Source organism: Mytilus edulis, chromosome 9 (genome assembly GCF_963676685.1).
Source record: "Mytilus edulis chromosome 9, xbMytEdul2.2, whole genome shotgun sequence".
Classification (NCBI taxonomy): domain Eukaryota; kingdom Metazoa; phylum Mollusca; class Bivalvia; order Mytilida; family Mytilidae; genus Mytilus; species Mytilus edulis.
Window position 1 is genome coordinate 67,767,750 of NC_092352.1, and position 18,152 is coordinate 67,785,901.

An 18,152-nucleotide genomic window follows, 5' to 3' on the forward strand; every position below is an offset into this window, starting at 1 on the left:
AGCTGGTATAAAGACAAGATCCATATTGATATAAAATAAATTAAAACAGCATTACAAATAGTATCAACAAGTCAGTCAAATTAACAAGGAAGTAAGATATAAGAGTCCCTAAAGGAAACATAATGTCGAAAAGCGGGTCTTGCGAAATTTGCTATCGTTTATCACTTGTATCTTCAATGTATTCTTCTGACCTACTAGTATCTAATGTTTACAGTGACGGAAACGTGTTGGTTAATCATAGTTCCGATTCAAAATTGACAGAAAAGATAATGTATTTGTCATCTATCTGTAAGTGTACATTACCATGAACGATACTTCTTGTACTTTTTCAAAATCAAATGAGAAATCGTCTTGTAGATACAACATAACATTTCCACTGCCTTGCACCGTGTCTGGAACTGGCTTTATTCCCTGTACTATACTACCATTATGATATCGGAGTTCTAAGTGAAGATGACTATTAACATCCTATTGTAAAGTCGTAAAAACTGCAGAATTAAAAATGTTAGATAGTTTAACCTTATTGTTATGTCATCAATGTTATTTCGGAACCTTTAATTCAACAATAGATATCTAAACAACTTTTACTATGCTTTTGAACATTTATTTTAACTGCAGGTCACATCAAATGTATTTAAAAGCACGAAAGCACGTCAATCAATTTATGTCTGGTTATTAATTAATTAGGCTGAGGGAAATGTAACAGGGAAAACTAAAAGCAATACCTGATCTACATCCGAAACATTAATTCCGTCACCTAGTATGGTTAGAGGTGCTCCCACCAAGTTTTCAAAAACAGTTGCATTGTATAAGGACTGTGAAAACTCTGGTAGGTTATCATCTACATCTACGATAGAGATTACTACTGGTGTTGTTGAATTTGATGGTCCAGGATTAGTTTCATTTGAATTCAACTTTTCTATTGCCTGTTTACAAAAACAACCATACAAATTACAAGTATAATAGCAACAAGAGGTTTGAGGTTATTGAAATACATTAGTATAAGTGCCATTAACACGAACTTCTTTACCATATATTTGAATTATTATTCAACAACGCAGTCATTTGGAATATATAGTTATGAATACAGGTGAGTATTATATGTGTTGTCAATATATTAGTTTGAATGAAGTAACCAGTACTAGTATATAAATAATTCAGACAGCTTTAATTTATACTGACGAAATTGAATTTTCCAGCCAATGTGTTACATTCGACAAACTGGGTTGATCCAAAAGAAGACAACATTTATAACACAAAAAAAACCCAACATTATTGGTTAAATAATCACAAATGCATTAAAATGTACAGTGAGAAAACCAAGCATCAATTATTTCCTTCCAAGCAAACACCGAAAACTTGATCTTTACATTTTGTTTTGTTTATGCTAAGATTCTATTAATAATAATTCACAAGAACACTTTAATGTAAATAGTAAAATGAAATTGAAACAACAAGATTTTTTTCTTATCATGTTATCAATTCCCTCCTTAAATAGCAAACGACGATAGAGCATGCTATACTGTGATTTTTTTCAACGAATAACCCACTTCGTAAAAATATTTATCCTTAATTCTTATAACCTGCAAAAACACAATGAATCGTTGTATTCACAGAAAGACAACATTTCTATATTGAAAGTTTACAACACAAGGCCTTACTCGCAAACTGAGATGAGAGACATTGGTAAACCACATTTATGGAAATAGAAAAATGCTAACGACAATGCAGACATTCCGACTATTGATGAATCGAAACAGCTATATATTTTGTATGCACATGATTTCCCTCTTTTTCACTTTATAAATATGTAGCAAAAAAAATAAATCACAAGCTTCAAACGCATTTATCTTAAACAATAATTTAAATACAACATCATTTACATGATGTAATTGCATATAAATCGTATCACTACAGTTGAATGAATATTACTTTCACATCGTAAGAATGTTCTGTTGATTTTTTTTTCATGAGAGGAGTAAAATAACCTCGAAAAGGTTTATGCTTGTAAGAAAATATTCACTTATACAACAAAAACCTGTACTCTCATCTCATCTTGTGTATTTATATATTTGTTCTCGCAGCGTCCTTGATTGATGATCTGCATCGATAAAGAAAATGGTAAGACTTCTATAGATTAATACAAGACCTTAAAAAATGGTCATGTGTCTGCACTATATGTCGAGTTCTAAATTGTTCTTGGGATAGTATTTATGTGAATTAATAAGATGGGCGTAATGAGATACTTTGTCCATGTTATAAGGTAATGTTATCAACAAGCGGGTGCGGATAAAAGGAAGAAGGTCAAAACAATAATAAATGCACAAGTTAGAAATTTAATGATTATTTTGAAAATAAAACATAATAAAAGACGGTTATATTCACCATCAGCGTCATAGAACACACGCCACGAGCATCGTGTATCACACCTCTGTCTCTGTCTAATGTTTTGTTAACTGTCACAATACCATGTGTGCCATTTGACTTGATTTCAAAGAATTCATTGCATTTCCCTAAGAAAAAGATCATTTGAATAACAGAAACACTAGTTTTGAAACTTAAGAAACTGTGTTATTGCTTTATGACACGCGCATCAAACATATTGAACATTTTACTCTTCATTATTTGCTTTTGGTCGACAACAGGTTTTCATATATGACGGTTGTTTTGTATTTCTAATATCAAATTAAATGGAGGTGATACATTCAGAAAACATAACTAGAGCATCAAATTTTGATTTTTTTTTTTTTTTTTTTTTTTTTTTTTTTTTACATATATCTATATACAATGGATGGACATGGTATAGTCGAACAATTGACTATTATACATGTGATATGTGTATTATGGTCCTAATGTATGCTGAACACTTACGAATCATATATTCTCTGTCGTCTGTTCAGTGTCCATCTTAAATTTACGATTTCTATACATGTAACTGATTCACATATATCATAAAAATGACCCGTTCTTACAATAACTCATTAATAATAGTATCTGAAAAAAATCTTTGTTCTTGTCCTTTTTTGTCATGAAAAATGTCTATGGATCTTAGGTGTAATTGAACAGTGAGTAAATTATGATGATCTATTTAAACCTTTTTTTATTCCATTTAATTTGTAGATTCAGTGTTTGAATAATGGATATCTTAAAACTTTCTACAATATACCTGGTGTAAATTTATATTCTATAGCATGTGGGACACCGGTATCACCATCATCGGCTCGGATAGGGTATGTAAAGGGAACCTGCAAAATACAATGAAAATTGAAAAAAATGAAAATATGTGGTCAATAAGTTAGAATGTGCATAAAGGTATAAATTACAAAAGACGAAATGTTTTACTTGAACAGGTAAAGTCTGGCAATATGAAAGGTAAGGATTACTGGTTCTTCGCGTTTTTAAATTAAGGCGACCAAATAGGTATGTATATCGACTCATCATAAATACCAGGATTTAAACTTTGTATATGCGCCAGACGCGCGTTTCCTTAACAAAAGACTCACCAGTGACAATCGAATAAAAAAAACTTCTTTTCAAATTAAATTTGGTAAAATATGATATAAATCCAAACAGTATATATATAAGGCAACAGTATTTTACCGATATTGAAATTCCGAAAATCAATAGAAGATGCAAATCAAGATACCTGAGGGATTTGGAGGGACTCTAAAGAAAACTGGAGAATCTACAAAAGGGTGCATCGACAGGTTAAGTTTCTGTAGACGAAACGCGCGTCTGGCGTACTAAATTATAATCCTGGTACCTTTGATAACTATTTACACCACTGGGTCGATGCCACTGCTGGTGGACGTTTCGTCCCCGAGGGTATCACCAGCCCAGTAGTCAACACTTTTGTGTTGACATGAATATCAATAATGTGGTCATTTTTATAAATTTTCCGTTTACAAAACTTTGAATTTTCGAAAAAACTAAGGATTTTCTTATCCCAGGTATAAATTACCTTAGCAGTATTTGGCACAACTTTTTGGAATTTTGGATCCTCAATGCTCTTCAACTTTATACTTGTTTGGATTTATAAATATTTTGATTTGAGCGTCACTGATGAGTCTTATGTAGACGAAACGCGCGTCTGGCGTACTAAATTATAATCCTGGTACCTTTGATAACTATCTACTGATACGCATGAATCAACCGCCAAGCCAAATCACAATAAGGAAAAGAGCACAAAGATAAATTCAAATGAGACGACTATATTGGTATCTTAAGATCTAAGACGCACAAAGCATGACGCTCTTAAATTCAGACACCACTTATCATCAGTGGTGGTTCCAGAAATTTTTATATGGGGGTTGGGGTGGGGAGGTGTCTGACTCCGCTAACAAGGCATACTTCAATGATTCCCTACATATTGTAAATAATAAACCAATTAAATTTTCCAAAAAACGAGGGGCGGGCTCCCTGTTTTCACCATTTCGTTCATCCAATTCGTAACGGTAACTTATGTAGTGTCGATTTTGTCATTCTCGTATAAAGGCTTTATGATGGTAAATTACTGCTGAAAATTCGAAATTGACGTTATATTTTTTTTTATCATGAAGTTTGTCATAGATTCTTGTTTAAATTCGTTCATCTGTGTTCATACAAGAAATCAAACGGAACTATTCCTACAGTGAGTTGCTTGTAGGTGTTATGGTAAAATTTTACCTATAGCTCAACCTGTTTTTAAAATTGTCAACACAATAGGGACATTTAAATTGACCAGTTGGTATTGTTAGATTTAAATATACCTTGATTCTACCTGTACAGATTTTTATTCACCTAACCCAAAGTTTCAGCATGCTTTTTTCCTGAAGATTTTCTTACCTAGGATTATTCTATTAAAAATTGATATAGTGTGAGTTCATCCAACATGTTTCTGTGGCTTTAAATGTGATTTTTGAAATATTCATTATTAATTTTGGGATCTATTACAAATTTAAGATGATTCCCTATTTAAATGGGATCTTGGAAATGAAATAAAATGTTAAAGTAATGCAGTGGATATAGTCTAATCTAGTGATAAAGTGAAAAATAAAAGTAAAATATTCTAAAATATTCCTAACGTGAGGAAATGTTTTTTTAAAAGTGAATGTGAAATTGTAAATAGTCATTATAAAATTCTGAATCAAATATTGTTTGATTTGGAAATAATTATAGGAAATGAAATAAAATGTTGAAGTAATGCAGTGGATATAGTCTAATCTAGTGATAAAGTGAAAAATGAAAGTAAAATATTCTAAAATATTCCTAACATGAGGAAATGTTTTAAGTGAATGTGAAATTGGAAATAGTCATCATAAAATTCTGAATCAAATATTGTTTGATTTGGAAATTTATTATAGGAAATGAAATAAAATGTTTACTGTAGATATATTAAAATCAGGTGATATATAGTAAAAATATGAATAAAATATTACAAAATATAAGTGAGGATAACTATTTGGAATATAGTAATGGAAATGATTCTGAATTATGTATAGATTCTGCACCTGTTAAACTAGGATGTATAAAATTGGAAGTTAATCAGAATTTATACTATGGATTTAGAAAAAAATCTAGTGAAGTAGTGAAAAATGAATAAAATTGGGAATTATTTAAAATCATTGGAATTCTGGATGAGATGTCAAATATTAGTGTAAATAAATTAATGAAATTGTTTATTCAAATATGATTTTGAGGTTTCATTAAAGTGAGTGAAATATTACGACTGGATTATTTAGGGTATTAAACACTGCTAGTAGTGGCTATGCAAACATTTAGATGAAATGTAGTGCATTTTAGGTCATGCAATTTTAAATTACATGTAACTGCAAGAAAATAAAATATATGATATAGTCATTCTTATTTGGCTTGATCACTCATAAGATTTTGAATGACAGTAAAATAAAAATTTCTCAATAGAATAATCCTAGGTAAAAAAAAGTTCAGGAAAAAAGCATGCTGAAACTTTTGGTTAGGTGAATAAATTTTTTTTACAGGTAGCATCAAGGTAGATTTAAATCTAACAATACCAACTGGTCAATTTAAATGTCCCTATTGTGTTGACAATTTTAAAAACAGGTTGAGCTATAGGTAAAATTTTACCATAACACCTACAAGCAACTCACTGTAACATGTTACAATAAGTACAAGGTTGTAATACTCGTAGGTAAATTTTCAGTAAGACAACTAATTCAAGACATAAAACAGCAATATGTATAATGACATCATAAAATGAGGCATGTTATTGCATAATTAATTGATGGCGGTGACCTGAAATGTGTTAAATCTTCAGTAAAAAGTTTTGTTCAATTAGGACATCCCTTTCAATAATTGATTGATTCTTGATTGAGGCCGAGAACATATTAACAATAACCGCAATAAAACGGTTCTGAAATAGACCGTCTAGGATGAAGATCGGGAAATGTTTGTCTCTATGCACATCTCTATAAGAGGCATCATATTTATGTCTCCTTTCTGGCCGGACTTCGTAAATTGTAACCATCTCCTATTCAAATTAAAGCAAAATTTGGTATGGATTTTTCCTGGCAGTCAGAAGACTTTTAAGTGACAACATTGCTGTTGTATAATCACCCTTAAGGGATCCCTGAAGAGTATTTTATGTAAACGTGTACAGGCTTAACATAACATTGTCGTATTTTAACGTTATACGTCCGAATTGAATGTTCACTACTAATGTTGAATTGGCAAAAAGGAAATTTAAAATGTCACGTTTGTAAAGTATTCAATTTTAATTTCGCTAATTTGTGAATATATCAAGAGCAAATCTAGATATATAACTGTACATCTATTATTAAACAAGAAGACGAAACCTTTATACCCGCTGCATTTCTATGCAACTGTGTACTAAATGGGAGCCTGTTGTTCAGTTGTTGTGATTTGCAGGTGTGGTTCAGAAGTGTATTGAGTTTTTTTTTTGTATTTTACACAGACAGTTGATACTTATTTGATAGTCATAATCAATAATAACACACGCTTACGAAAAGGTTTCAAAAACATTTGAACATTTACCATGCCTCAATGTCATTTGCTCGTGACGTCATAAGGGAGTTGCTTTAGATTCTTAAAAAAATGTTATTAGCCATGAAGTAGATCAATACAAAATAAAGTATTGTGTCAGTAACTTTTTTTGTGACGATAAGTTGTAATTGTTTTAATTTCTCCTATATATGACTCCCCAAAAAGATAGATTATGTACCCAGACAAAAGCGTCGGACGCATGAAATTTATATATTGTGCTATTTTTATTTTGCTTGAACTACCGAGGAAATTTAGCACAAAATCGTACAATTTGCCATATGGAGAAGGAGAGCATACACGTCATGTTTAAGTTACCACTAACAACTATCTAATATCTTCTTAATTACGTTACTTACGACAGAACCAACAGTAAAATCCTCTGGAATTTCAGTGTTAAACGGTTGACCGGTAAAGTATGGGGGTTTGTTCTGAATGTCTTTTATTTTAATTATCAATGTTGCATTTCCTGTTAAGTTACCACCATCCTAAAATGTAACATTTATAAAAGATTAAATAATATGGATATGCTTCAGAATAAAAAATGTGTGATAAGTTTTTCTGAATAATCAACTCATGAAATTTAAAAAAAAAATTCAATAGGAAAGAAACAAGATTGGTAATGATGTAATTTATTGCGTTTTTGAATGATAGTAGCTGAAGAAATCAGATATATATCTCAAACATCTCAAAAATGCTGATAAGGTATCAAGATTCGAACGTATAAATAGCATTTCATAGTAATAACTTAACCAATTATTTATGAAACGGTGGTTGCAGGTGTGTTTTATCAAACTCCTTTTTTGCACATTTTTTCTCCACAAAACGGCTATGTCAATGACTGTAACATTAAAAGTACATTAACTTGTTTTGGTCGATTTCCTGGCATCCTTATTTCAGTTGTTTTGAATTCTATATAATACACAACTAATGTGTTACAGAAAGTTCAAACTATCAACTTTGGGCAATACTTACAGTTCCAAATATGAGGTACTGGTAGAAACTCAGTTTTGAATAGTCTAAAAGTCCATTTACTATTATGCTACCTGTTGTAGGATCAATAACAAAGGCGTTCCCATATAAGGCAGCTGACTGATAAAATACATAAAAAAACTTCAGGAAATCTCAGTGATGAATACAAATAGTATCACATACGATTATTTCATCATTCTAAACCTTATTGTTTAGAATTTTCTGTTGTTGAACACGATATATTGTTAAATATCAAATACAAAAAAAAAACAAAAAAAAAACCTATACACGATGGCGATCATAATGTGCATGAATATATAGAGTAGTGCTGTTAACATATAATGACGAAGAACAATCAAGGGTGCAGCTATGTCAAATAAACTATTAAAAAAAATCGTTAGAATTGTTGAAGCAAACTGGTGTTTAATCTATATGTAAATGCAACTCGCAATCCCTAAACATCACATGATTTATACAAACAACTTGTAATTTCCTTGATTTTCGTTTGGCAGTATGGTCATCACTGGACTTAAGTAGATGGTATGTTGCAAATACTTTCTGTCACTACTATACACCCTCATGTCCAGTGGCAGTCCAAAAAAACTGATTCTCGTTATGAACAATGATGGACAAATTACCACTTAGCGTTAAGCATAACTACTACTGAATCAATAAAAGTTAATGATATATTGTTAATCTCCGTACGTATATTGTGTTTTTTTGATTTGCTGTTATGAAAAATATGTTAAATAAGGAAAACGTCTCCCTCATGCAAAATTCTGATTCCTCTACAGCCTTTGGATTGACAATTTTCCTAGGTGGTTTTATCAGCTGTCCAATTAATTTACAACGTTCAAATATTTTAGCCTTGAGTATCACTGAAATATTGCCAGAAGGCGTATTTGGTCAAGTAAAATAAGTCCTGGTTATGAACATTAATTAATGGCATTGGAAAAAAGTGTAACGTTCATAAAAAGACTTACAAAGTAAAATACTTTTAATATATATTATAAGGTTAAAATGTGAATCCTTAAATTTTGCGATTTTAGTAACACTTACTTGACCTTCCGGCTGAAATTAAAAGTATAAACGTTATTCACGGCTATTTATACAAAGTGTTTTAGAAACAATGGGTATTCAATACATCGAGAAACATCCACACCCGGTCGAGTCCTTCAGCTGGCCCCTAAACAAATATGTTACTAGTTCAGTGATAATGGACGTCATACTAAACTCCGAATTATACAGAAGAAACTAAAATTAAAAATCTTACCAGACCAACGAGGCCAGAGGCTCCTGACTTGGGACAGGCAAAACCAATGCGGAGGGTTTAAACAAGTTTTTTTTTAGATTTCTACCAAACCTAATCGATAATACAAGGTGTTTTAGAATTTTTTAGATTCAGTTAAACAAGTGAACCATAGTTTAAATAAAAGATAACCATGTACACGAAGTATACAAAAAAGTGTAAACATAGTATTTATTTATTAGTTTGGTGGTGCTCATAGTTTTATTACCGAGGATTGTTTTCAAACGAATTTTAAATATATGGCAGAAAGAATTATATACCCTTTAAGGATCATCGATCCCTTGTATGAATGCACATCTAAAGTTAATATATATATTTTTAAATAAGAGTATTAATCAAAACAAAATAATCTATTTATCAATGAAATATAAGAAATAAGTAAATTATTAGATTTGGTACCATTTTTGTCTCTGTTTCCAAATAGAACTTTACAATTTCATTCTATTTGACATTTTTGTGTCATGTAACAGAAACTTTGTATTTCGTCGATAGCATTAAAAACCAAAAACACATGCAAAGCAAACCTCCATGATATAAAAAGCCTTAAAAATCTAAAAAAAAGAAGGTAAACCTTAAAAACTAAATCCGCATTTTATCTTACATTTGGTAAGTTTCAGGTAAGTTGACAAAATTGTATAATTTCTTATATCAACTTCTTTTTAACTCTGGTGCAATGATTGTCTCGTTGCCAATCATGCTACATCTTCTTTTTTGCAGTGAAACTCACTGTCACATGCTTTTGTGCATTGTATCGATCAATGAAGTAGCTAATACAAAATATAGACTAGACTGTGCTGTGGATACTAAACGACAATTTACGAAAAGCAGAACGCTTATCCAGTTAGATGCACAATCTTCTATCATTTCCCAGTGGTTATCTTATGTTTTGTTTTTATCTTGACTTGTATTTATTGATTGAATTATAGATTTGAATACGATAAGCTTCTGCTGCCTCTAATTAATGAACCTATGCACATATCGAGTACACTCTACTTTTCTGGGGGTTGTGATGGCGTTTTCGTGTGCTCAAGAAGGTAAAAAAGATCAGTAGCAATGAACCAAATTGATAATAGATATTAACTTACTACAAGTGAATATTTTACCACGCCACCTATACCGTTGTCAGGATCTGTAGCTGTAACTTTTATCACCTTTGTAGATGTCTTTGCGTTCTACCAAAGAAATTCTTATAAGATACATTTTCATGTTCTTGTACAAAAAGGATTAATAGAAAGGACGAAAACGTAGTTGATTCAATAAGAATAAATACTAAAATAAGAAATTTTCTATTATTGGTATGCATTATTATATATACATGAAATGGTTACATTAATTCAGAAAATTAATTTTTGTTTATTGTGTTAAATTAATATTCTTAAGGATAATAAATATTCCCCTTAAAAATATCAATATAAAAACTTTTTCCATTTTAAGGTTTATGTTACTTTGAATGCTGCATTTAAAGCATTAATTTTATTAATAATTTATATAAATTGAAAAGTTTTGTTCGGTTTTGTTATCTTTACTGATATCTATCACTTTAAAAAAAAAGAATTACGGATCCGAGCAACCGAGTGTCATCTGTAGCTTTGATTAGAAATTTTCTTGCAGACAAATGCATCCTTGTTCTTTTATTAACATAAACAATGTTTCTTATTAACACATTAGTAATGTATTATAAGCATTTTATGAAACATCGCGAAAACATGAAAGATGCAGACATCGAACATTAATATGCACGAAACAGTTTCATCTATTCCTGGAAATAAAATACAAATATGCAAATGACAACACTCGTATGGTCTCTTTTATGTTATCCTTTTCAATAAGGTATTGTCTAAATTGTCATTAACAGTATATCAATAAGATAAAACAGATTATAGTCAAGCATATATAATACCTCAAGTACAGTTTCCTGGAAGAGTTTTGATGAAAATGAAGGTTTTTCATCGTTTACATCTAGAATATACAATTCCAATATTCCAATGGTCTGAAAAATTTAATTATAGAACAGAAAGATATAATACAACAGCAAATACATGTCTGTTTGTTTCAGTTGATTTAAATGCTTCGACGGACGGACGTATACTGTCTATACTGTATATTCGATTTGATTTTCCTCTGAGTTCAGTATATTTGTGATTTTACTTTTTTTAATATGAGGCAAGCCTTAGGAAATAGAGAAACATACGTCACTATATATGGATGTTGATATATCAGGCATAAACACACAAATTCATGGGATTTAACAAGATGTTTTAGGCAGTTCTTTGAAATCTCTTTTAAAATGATTTTTTTCATTGCTGTGTGCCTTGTTTTCTTTCATGTGTCCTACAAAATGCATTTACATAACGAAACGAAGAAATTACTTCTCTGACCCATCTCGGGTTCCGAGTTTATTCATCACCTTGTACTTTATTCAAACATTCCATTTTGAAATCTTTTATTGATAAAACTGAAAAGTGTTTTTGTTTTAATATTACGAGAATGGATGAAAACAAACAACTTATTAACAGGAAAATGGATTTACAAAAATAAGCAATGTGTCCTCAAAGTTCAAAGTATACAAAGCATACCTTTAATTTTGATGTATCCTCAGCCAACAACTGTAAATACCATGTAGGTTCTGTCTTAAATTTAAAAAAGGAAAAAAGATTAAGCAAAGATAATGTTTAGTTTAATTGACAGGTAAAAAGGGTCTTTCTTTATTCAAAATTGGTCAAATTTTAGAAGAATTGTGTGACATAAAGAGGATTGGACATTTACCCAAACCTTCTTTTTTCCTTTAGGCCGATAACATTGATAATGTCTTATATACAGTATTCATCTCCTTATTCGGCAAGTACTGTTTTAGCATTTTTATTTTACAATAGGAAACATAGCATATCACTGTAGATTAAAAAAGATGTACACCACAATTTGATGTCTTCCAACAAAAAAGTCATAATGTTCACAGCATGATTGTTTCCTCAAAAACTTTTTGTTCTGTATATAATTTTTGTTGTAGTAATGTATCGTGTTTCAAAATGTTGAGTCGTTCAGCTTCAAATCACAAGATTCTGGACATTTGCCTTTCTTTTGTTAATCATAATTGATGATAGTGAACATTTACCTCTCTGTCCATACAGGCCTTCTGTTTAATTTGCACTGTTGTACTGAAGCCACCTGATGTGGTATGTCCTGTTTCTACAATATTAACTTTATCACGTGTAGCAGCGTCATAAGCCGTAATTTTTATGACACCATTACTACCACGGGCTGTTACAGTGACCAGAGTTCTATCTAAAATATATATAGATTGTACCATTCATGTATGACCAAAGTATCTTGCAACTGGTTCCTTTTATCATTTTATTTATTTTGAAGAAAAAAACCCAGACAAGTATAAAAACAAATTTACAGAGTTGAACAATGTGATCCAATATACATACAGTATAAACTTGAGTTGTAAGTTGTTTTCTTCGTTTTGTCTGTCGCCATTATTATTTAAAATAGTGCGCGTGATAAAATTTTAACATTATTGCATCTTTGACGAGTTTAAGAAATAAATCACTTACTTGAACAGCCTTCTTTATGTTGGAGAGAATTAGAAGGAAATGGATCAAATCGTGGTGGATATTTCTGCGACAATCCTACAAAACATTAATTTCAACAGAGTTAACCATCTCTTCTGTAAGTTAGGGCAATAATAATTTCAATGATTGTACATGTACTCTCTAGAAAAAATATAGATACTGCTTATCAAATGTTTATCAAGTGAATGCAGCAAACGAGTTCAAAAAGTGTTCATTTTTGCGCCTGTCCCAAGTCAGGAGCCTCTGGCCTTTGTTAGTATTGTTTTATTTAAATTTTAGTTTCTTGTGTACAATTTGGAAATAAGCATGGCGTTTATTATCACTGAACTAGTATATATTTGTTTAGGGGCCAGCTGAAGGACTCCTCCGGGTGCGGGATTTTCTCGCTACATTGAAGACCTGTTGGTGACCTTCTGCTGTTGTTTTTTCTATGGTCGAGTTGTTGTCTCTTTGACACATTCCCCATTTCCATTCTCAATTTTATAATATGAATATAATTTGTACAATACGAATGTGATAAAATCTTATTATCGATTTATTTGTATATTTTGCATGATAGAAACACAATTTCTATCCGGCCATCGGGATGATCTTACACTGTCACACCGTATCCTTATGGGATAACTATTAAAGCTCACATCTAAGCGGATGGCTTATCCCCCTTCCAATAGTTAGTAACCGTGGTAGGAGTTGCTGTTGACGAGTGCTCAGCATGAAACTGCTTATAAAGTGGTTGGAACAATTACTCACCTTTTTGGGACAATGATATTAACAATGTGCACACGATTCCCAACTTCAAAATAAGTTCCATGTCCCTAAAATCAAACTCATATTGATTAATGTTAAACTAGTATATCAGATCTGCGTTTAAATAAATAAAAAACCAATAATTATTAACTATAAAAGGTTGTTATTTAACAGAAAATAAAACTAAACTGACATGTCCATGCTTATACATGGTCTGCAATGAAAGACAAATACTTAACCATTGTCAAACTTTAAATTCTACAGTATATATATATATATATATATATATATATATATGATTGTGTTGTTAGGTTGCTGTTTCCTCATCACTGTCCTTCATTAATCTCCATTTAATGATAAAACATTCGTATCGGTGATTAATTGCTTACTATTTGATGGATGAATTTCAAGATCGGCACTTGTCTCAGAAGTTTTTTCTCTCCAATATACCTTAATATAATGACAAGTGCCTGTGATCGGAAGCAAATTGTTCTACCAATAATATTAGAAGCTACTTTAAAAATTAGACAACATAATTATGGTTATGGAAAATTTAACCTAACTAAAATTAGTTAATAATCTTTTGGTCCATGAAACTTGTGTTTCAATGTATGATAAAATATATAAAACCATAATTCATAATTCATAACAACAAATGATTGAATGTGAGACGATGAGATGCTTTTCAGAAATACTGAAATAACTAAAAGAACTTTCTTTCACAATAGACAATGGTTACATTTCTACATCAAATTTGAAATACATGTAATTTGTAAGGGACAAGAAGATCTTTGCCATCAACTCGCTTAGTGCAAAACACAATATTAGCCGTGGTGTAGTGGTAAGTGTATCGGACTACTACCGCAAAGGTTCCTGGTTTGATTCCCGTTCCGGGATGAAAAATTCAGAAACTGAATTTTCGGCTATCCCTTGAAACTATTTGCGAGTATGGTCTTGAGGAAACGATGATAGTTCGTCGGAAAGACGACAAATTGCTGACCCGTGTTAAGAGAGAGCCATATCTCTTGCACGTTAAAGACACCCTTGTAGATTTCGAAAAAAGAGCAGGCTATTGCCGCTACAATGCAGCACTCGCACCCGAAAGTGGAAAGGGATTAATATAAGTTGCAAAACTTGTTTCCAAATCCACTATAAATAAATATGTTGAAACTAATTGAACTAAACAATATTAATAATAGTAAAAGAATACATCCTAACGAGTGTCTGACTTAAAAGAACAGACACATTCACCTGTGGAAAGGTTAAAACATTTTTAAAATGTACTTTGGTTACGTGAATTCACTTCATATTTGTTCTCATTCGGATTTATAACATTACAACTCTATATAAATTTCTTTAAGTGTGTCATAAAAATGACACGTTTCAGGAGCCTCGATTAAACTACTGTGCCTTGTATTTTTAAAACAATAAATGGTCGATACTAAAAGACCGGGTACTTAAGGTCGAGATATTAAGTTGTTCATTGACAAATAAAGAAGGGTCTAAATATCTATAATAGTAGTTTCACACGTACTTTTAGTACATTGTATCCCCTTCAAATACTTCATGCATAATTTACAGTTGTTTGACTTTACGGACGTTTATCTACATGTATACTTGTAAATACGGATTATTGACAGTGACACCGAAAAGAGTGGTTTGCATTTTATATATTTAGCATTTGAAAAAACAAGGGCAAATAAACATATTAACATAAAAAAAAATTGACCAAAAAGTTAGTCAACACAACTTCTTTGTCATTTTGGTCTCTTCTGGAGAGTTGTCTCGTTGACAGTTATACCACATCTTTTTTTTATGTATTTAATCAATATATTTGTGCTGCAGTCACACGATGCATATGAAAAAGGAAAATTGATTGTTTGTGAATTGCAATGTTATACATGTAAGCTCTAATGTTCTCTTTATAATTATTTTGCTTTATAAGAACGAAGCTTTGTACTGTCCAGTGGACACATCCCATACATAAAGATTTGGCTAAGAATGAACCTTTCTTTTGTCTTCCAGATTTTGAACCAAGTTTATTGGTATAAATTATTGTTTGTTTGATTATTTTTCTGTAAGGTCTCAACAATCCCAGGAGCTTCATAAACATATTTTAACAAAACAATTATTTATTAAAACAATTCGTAGTCTTTGGTTATGAAACATGGCCTGTATAGTATATATATACATGTTTTCTCTATGTCTTCACCTAATAACTATTATATGTTCTACCTTATTCTTGATTTATAACATTTTAACGTTAATCAAGTATGTCATAACAACGATACATTCCACTGTATCCAAGTACCCGTATGTACTTTCATATTCGCTATACAATAAAACTAAGACTGTCACACACTAAGGATACCCATTATATTACATAGATTTGTAATGGTTTCAATATCTTACTATACAATAAATCACCATAGAGGATATTACATTTTGTAGATTTTACATACAACTTTATGACAACACTATTTTTTAGTAAAGCAAACACCAACCAATCAATAGTACTTCAAATAGGTGCGTTTTTTTAATATACATGTAACTATGACTAATGACTGTCTAGATGGTCACTGAACAGTTATTATAAAGTAAAATAGCGTAAAAATACTAAGGCCGTTAGTTTTCACGTTTGAATTGTTTTACATTGTCTTATCGGGGCCTTTTATAGATGACTATGGGGTATGGGCTTTGGTCATTGTTGAAGGCCGTATAGTTGTTAATGTCTGTGTCATTTTGGTCTTTTGTGGATAGTTGTCTCATTGGCAATCATACCACATCTTCTTTTTTATAAGCAACATATTAACAAAGCATTAATTACATGTGTAACGTAACTATGTATCCGTACAAGAAGACTATTGTAAGCGCCGATTATCTATACTTTTAGACAGAAGTCGACTCGATAAACGGGATTTTTCAAACGTTCAGGAAGTAGTTGTAGTGAATAGATTTTATATCTTCACTTCACTGGGGGATAGATAAGCTTTTGTATTGACTAAGCATCCAGTAATCAAGTAAATAAGCATCAAACCTACCAGCCAGCAAGGGAGAAATACAAACAAAAACAATCACACCGGCAAAACAATGTACAACATAGTTGGACAACATTCAAACGTTTACTCAATTAATTCTTGATTAATAATTTTATATAACAACAAAATTATGTAACAACTAAACATTAGCATTACATTAAACATAAAAATAATAACAGAAATTGCAAAACACAATGCACAGTACATAGGGAAATTTCACTCATTGGAATCCAGGTACACATTTGAATCTCATGTAAAAATCACATGAATCATTTTTACGTGAATTATCAAATAAAGTTATTTGAATAATGTCTAGATTTTAAAGTTTAATCAAAATCAAGAAAATGTCATTCAAGATTCATGTAAATGCCGAGTATTCATGTGAATGCCGAGTCAATTCACGTGGACATTTTCACGCAAGTTTCACGTATAAGATCGAATTGAGATGAATTTCATGTGAATTTCATACGAGATTCATGTGAAATTCACGTCAGCAAAATTGCCTGTGTGTAATAATGTTTTGGTAAAGTATGTTTTGATTCAGGACAAAACATGATTATGTTTAACATAAAATATCAAATAGTTTTTTTTTTAAAATATGGATGTTAAAAAACGTACGAATCAAATATACAACCCTAAATGGAATTGTGATAATTCAATGTTTCAATATTTAAATGCTTTTTATTCCATCATAATAAGTTCAATTTGGAATATTCTACATTTTCTGAAAATATTAAGAAACTTTACTAATTTTGATACATACAAATTTGCTTGAATGTGAATTCTATATAACTATGGAATCATACTAGTTTTTAAAAGGAGGAAAATAATTGGTTACAAATAAAGGTTTTGTATCAATCTGTGCTACATCTTAAATTTTGAAGGATTTTTCAGTTGGCTTAAGACAAAAGATAGAATGACAAGTATTTGATCAGGAACAATCTATAAAGATTAAACTAATCGGAATGTTTGTTCATAACATTGTTGATAACCGACACAAACCGGAAGCAATTGACAATGTTGTTGATTACAATAAGCATAAGCAAAGTAAAATAAAGTCTAAAGTAGCACCTTTTTTCGTAATTACAAGATATATGTAAAACTCTTAATAATGATAGATAATTTGTATATTTACCTTCAATTTTCGTTTTACGTGCACATATGAATTTTCAGGCGTGTCACCTGTAATATTAATTGATCTTATCCGTATTTTGTCTGTTATCTAACCACGTGTTCGATAATGGATAAAGGGTTCAATCGATTTGTAATAATTCATGAGAGAGCACATTTTATGAAAATGCACTTATTTATTTTATATGACACATTTTAAAAGGTAACTGTTATAAGATTTAATATTAAATCACCTATCAAGGAAAATAAATTCACAGATTAAGTTAATATTAATATCGGGGGAAAATAACCGACGGGATGAGATTATAAAATAATTCATTTTTAAAAATAACATGTACTTAAAAAATTGAATGCATCTTTTTG

At 30.8% G+C, this 18,152-nt stretch overlaps 2 protein-coding genes across 2 annotated transcripts in view; both read right to left on the minus strand.

Moving 5' to 3' along the window:
- Positions 1-18,152, minus strand: part of LOC139490119 (cadherin-23-like) — a 145,432-nt gene that overhangs the window by 91,291 nt on the left and 35,989 nt on the right. The gene's annotated exons all lie outside the window — the stretch shown is intronic.
- LOC139489352 (protocadherin gamma-A11-like) lies at positions 256-17,910 on the minus strand. Its single transcript, XM_071275661.1, has 14 exons — positions 17,794-17,910; positions 13,624-13,688; positions 12,856-12,930; positions 12,411-12,580; positions 11,875-11,928; positions 11,199-11,288; positions 10,384-10,470; positions 9,049-9,060; positions 7,993-8,109; positions 7,377-7,505; positions 3,167-3,245; positions 2,386-2,513; positions 726-926; positions 256-468 (listed from the first exon to the last, which is right to left on the minus strand). Exons 2-14 carry the CDS (start codon positions 13,682-13,684, stop codon positions 283-285), a joined length of 1,389 nt encoding a protein of 462 aa, XP_071131762.1. The 5' UTR covers positions 13,685-13,688; positions 17,794-17,910; the 3' UTR covers positions 256-282.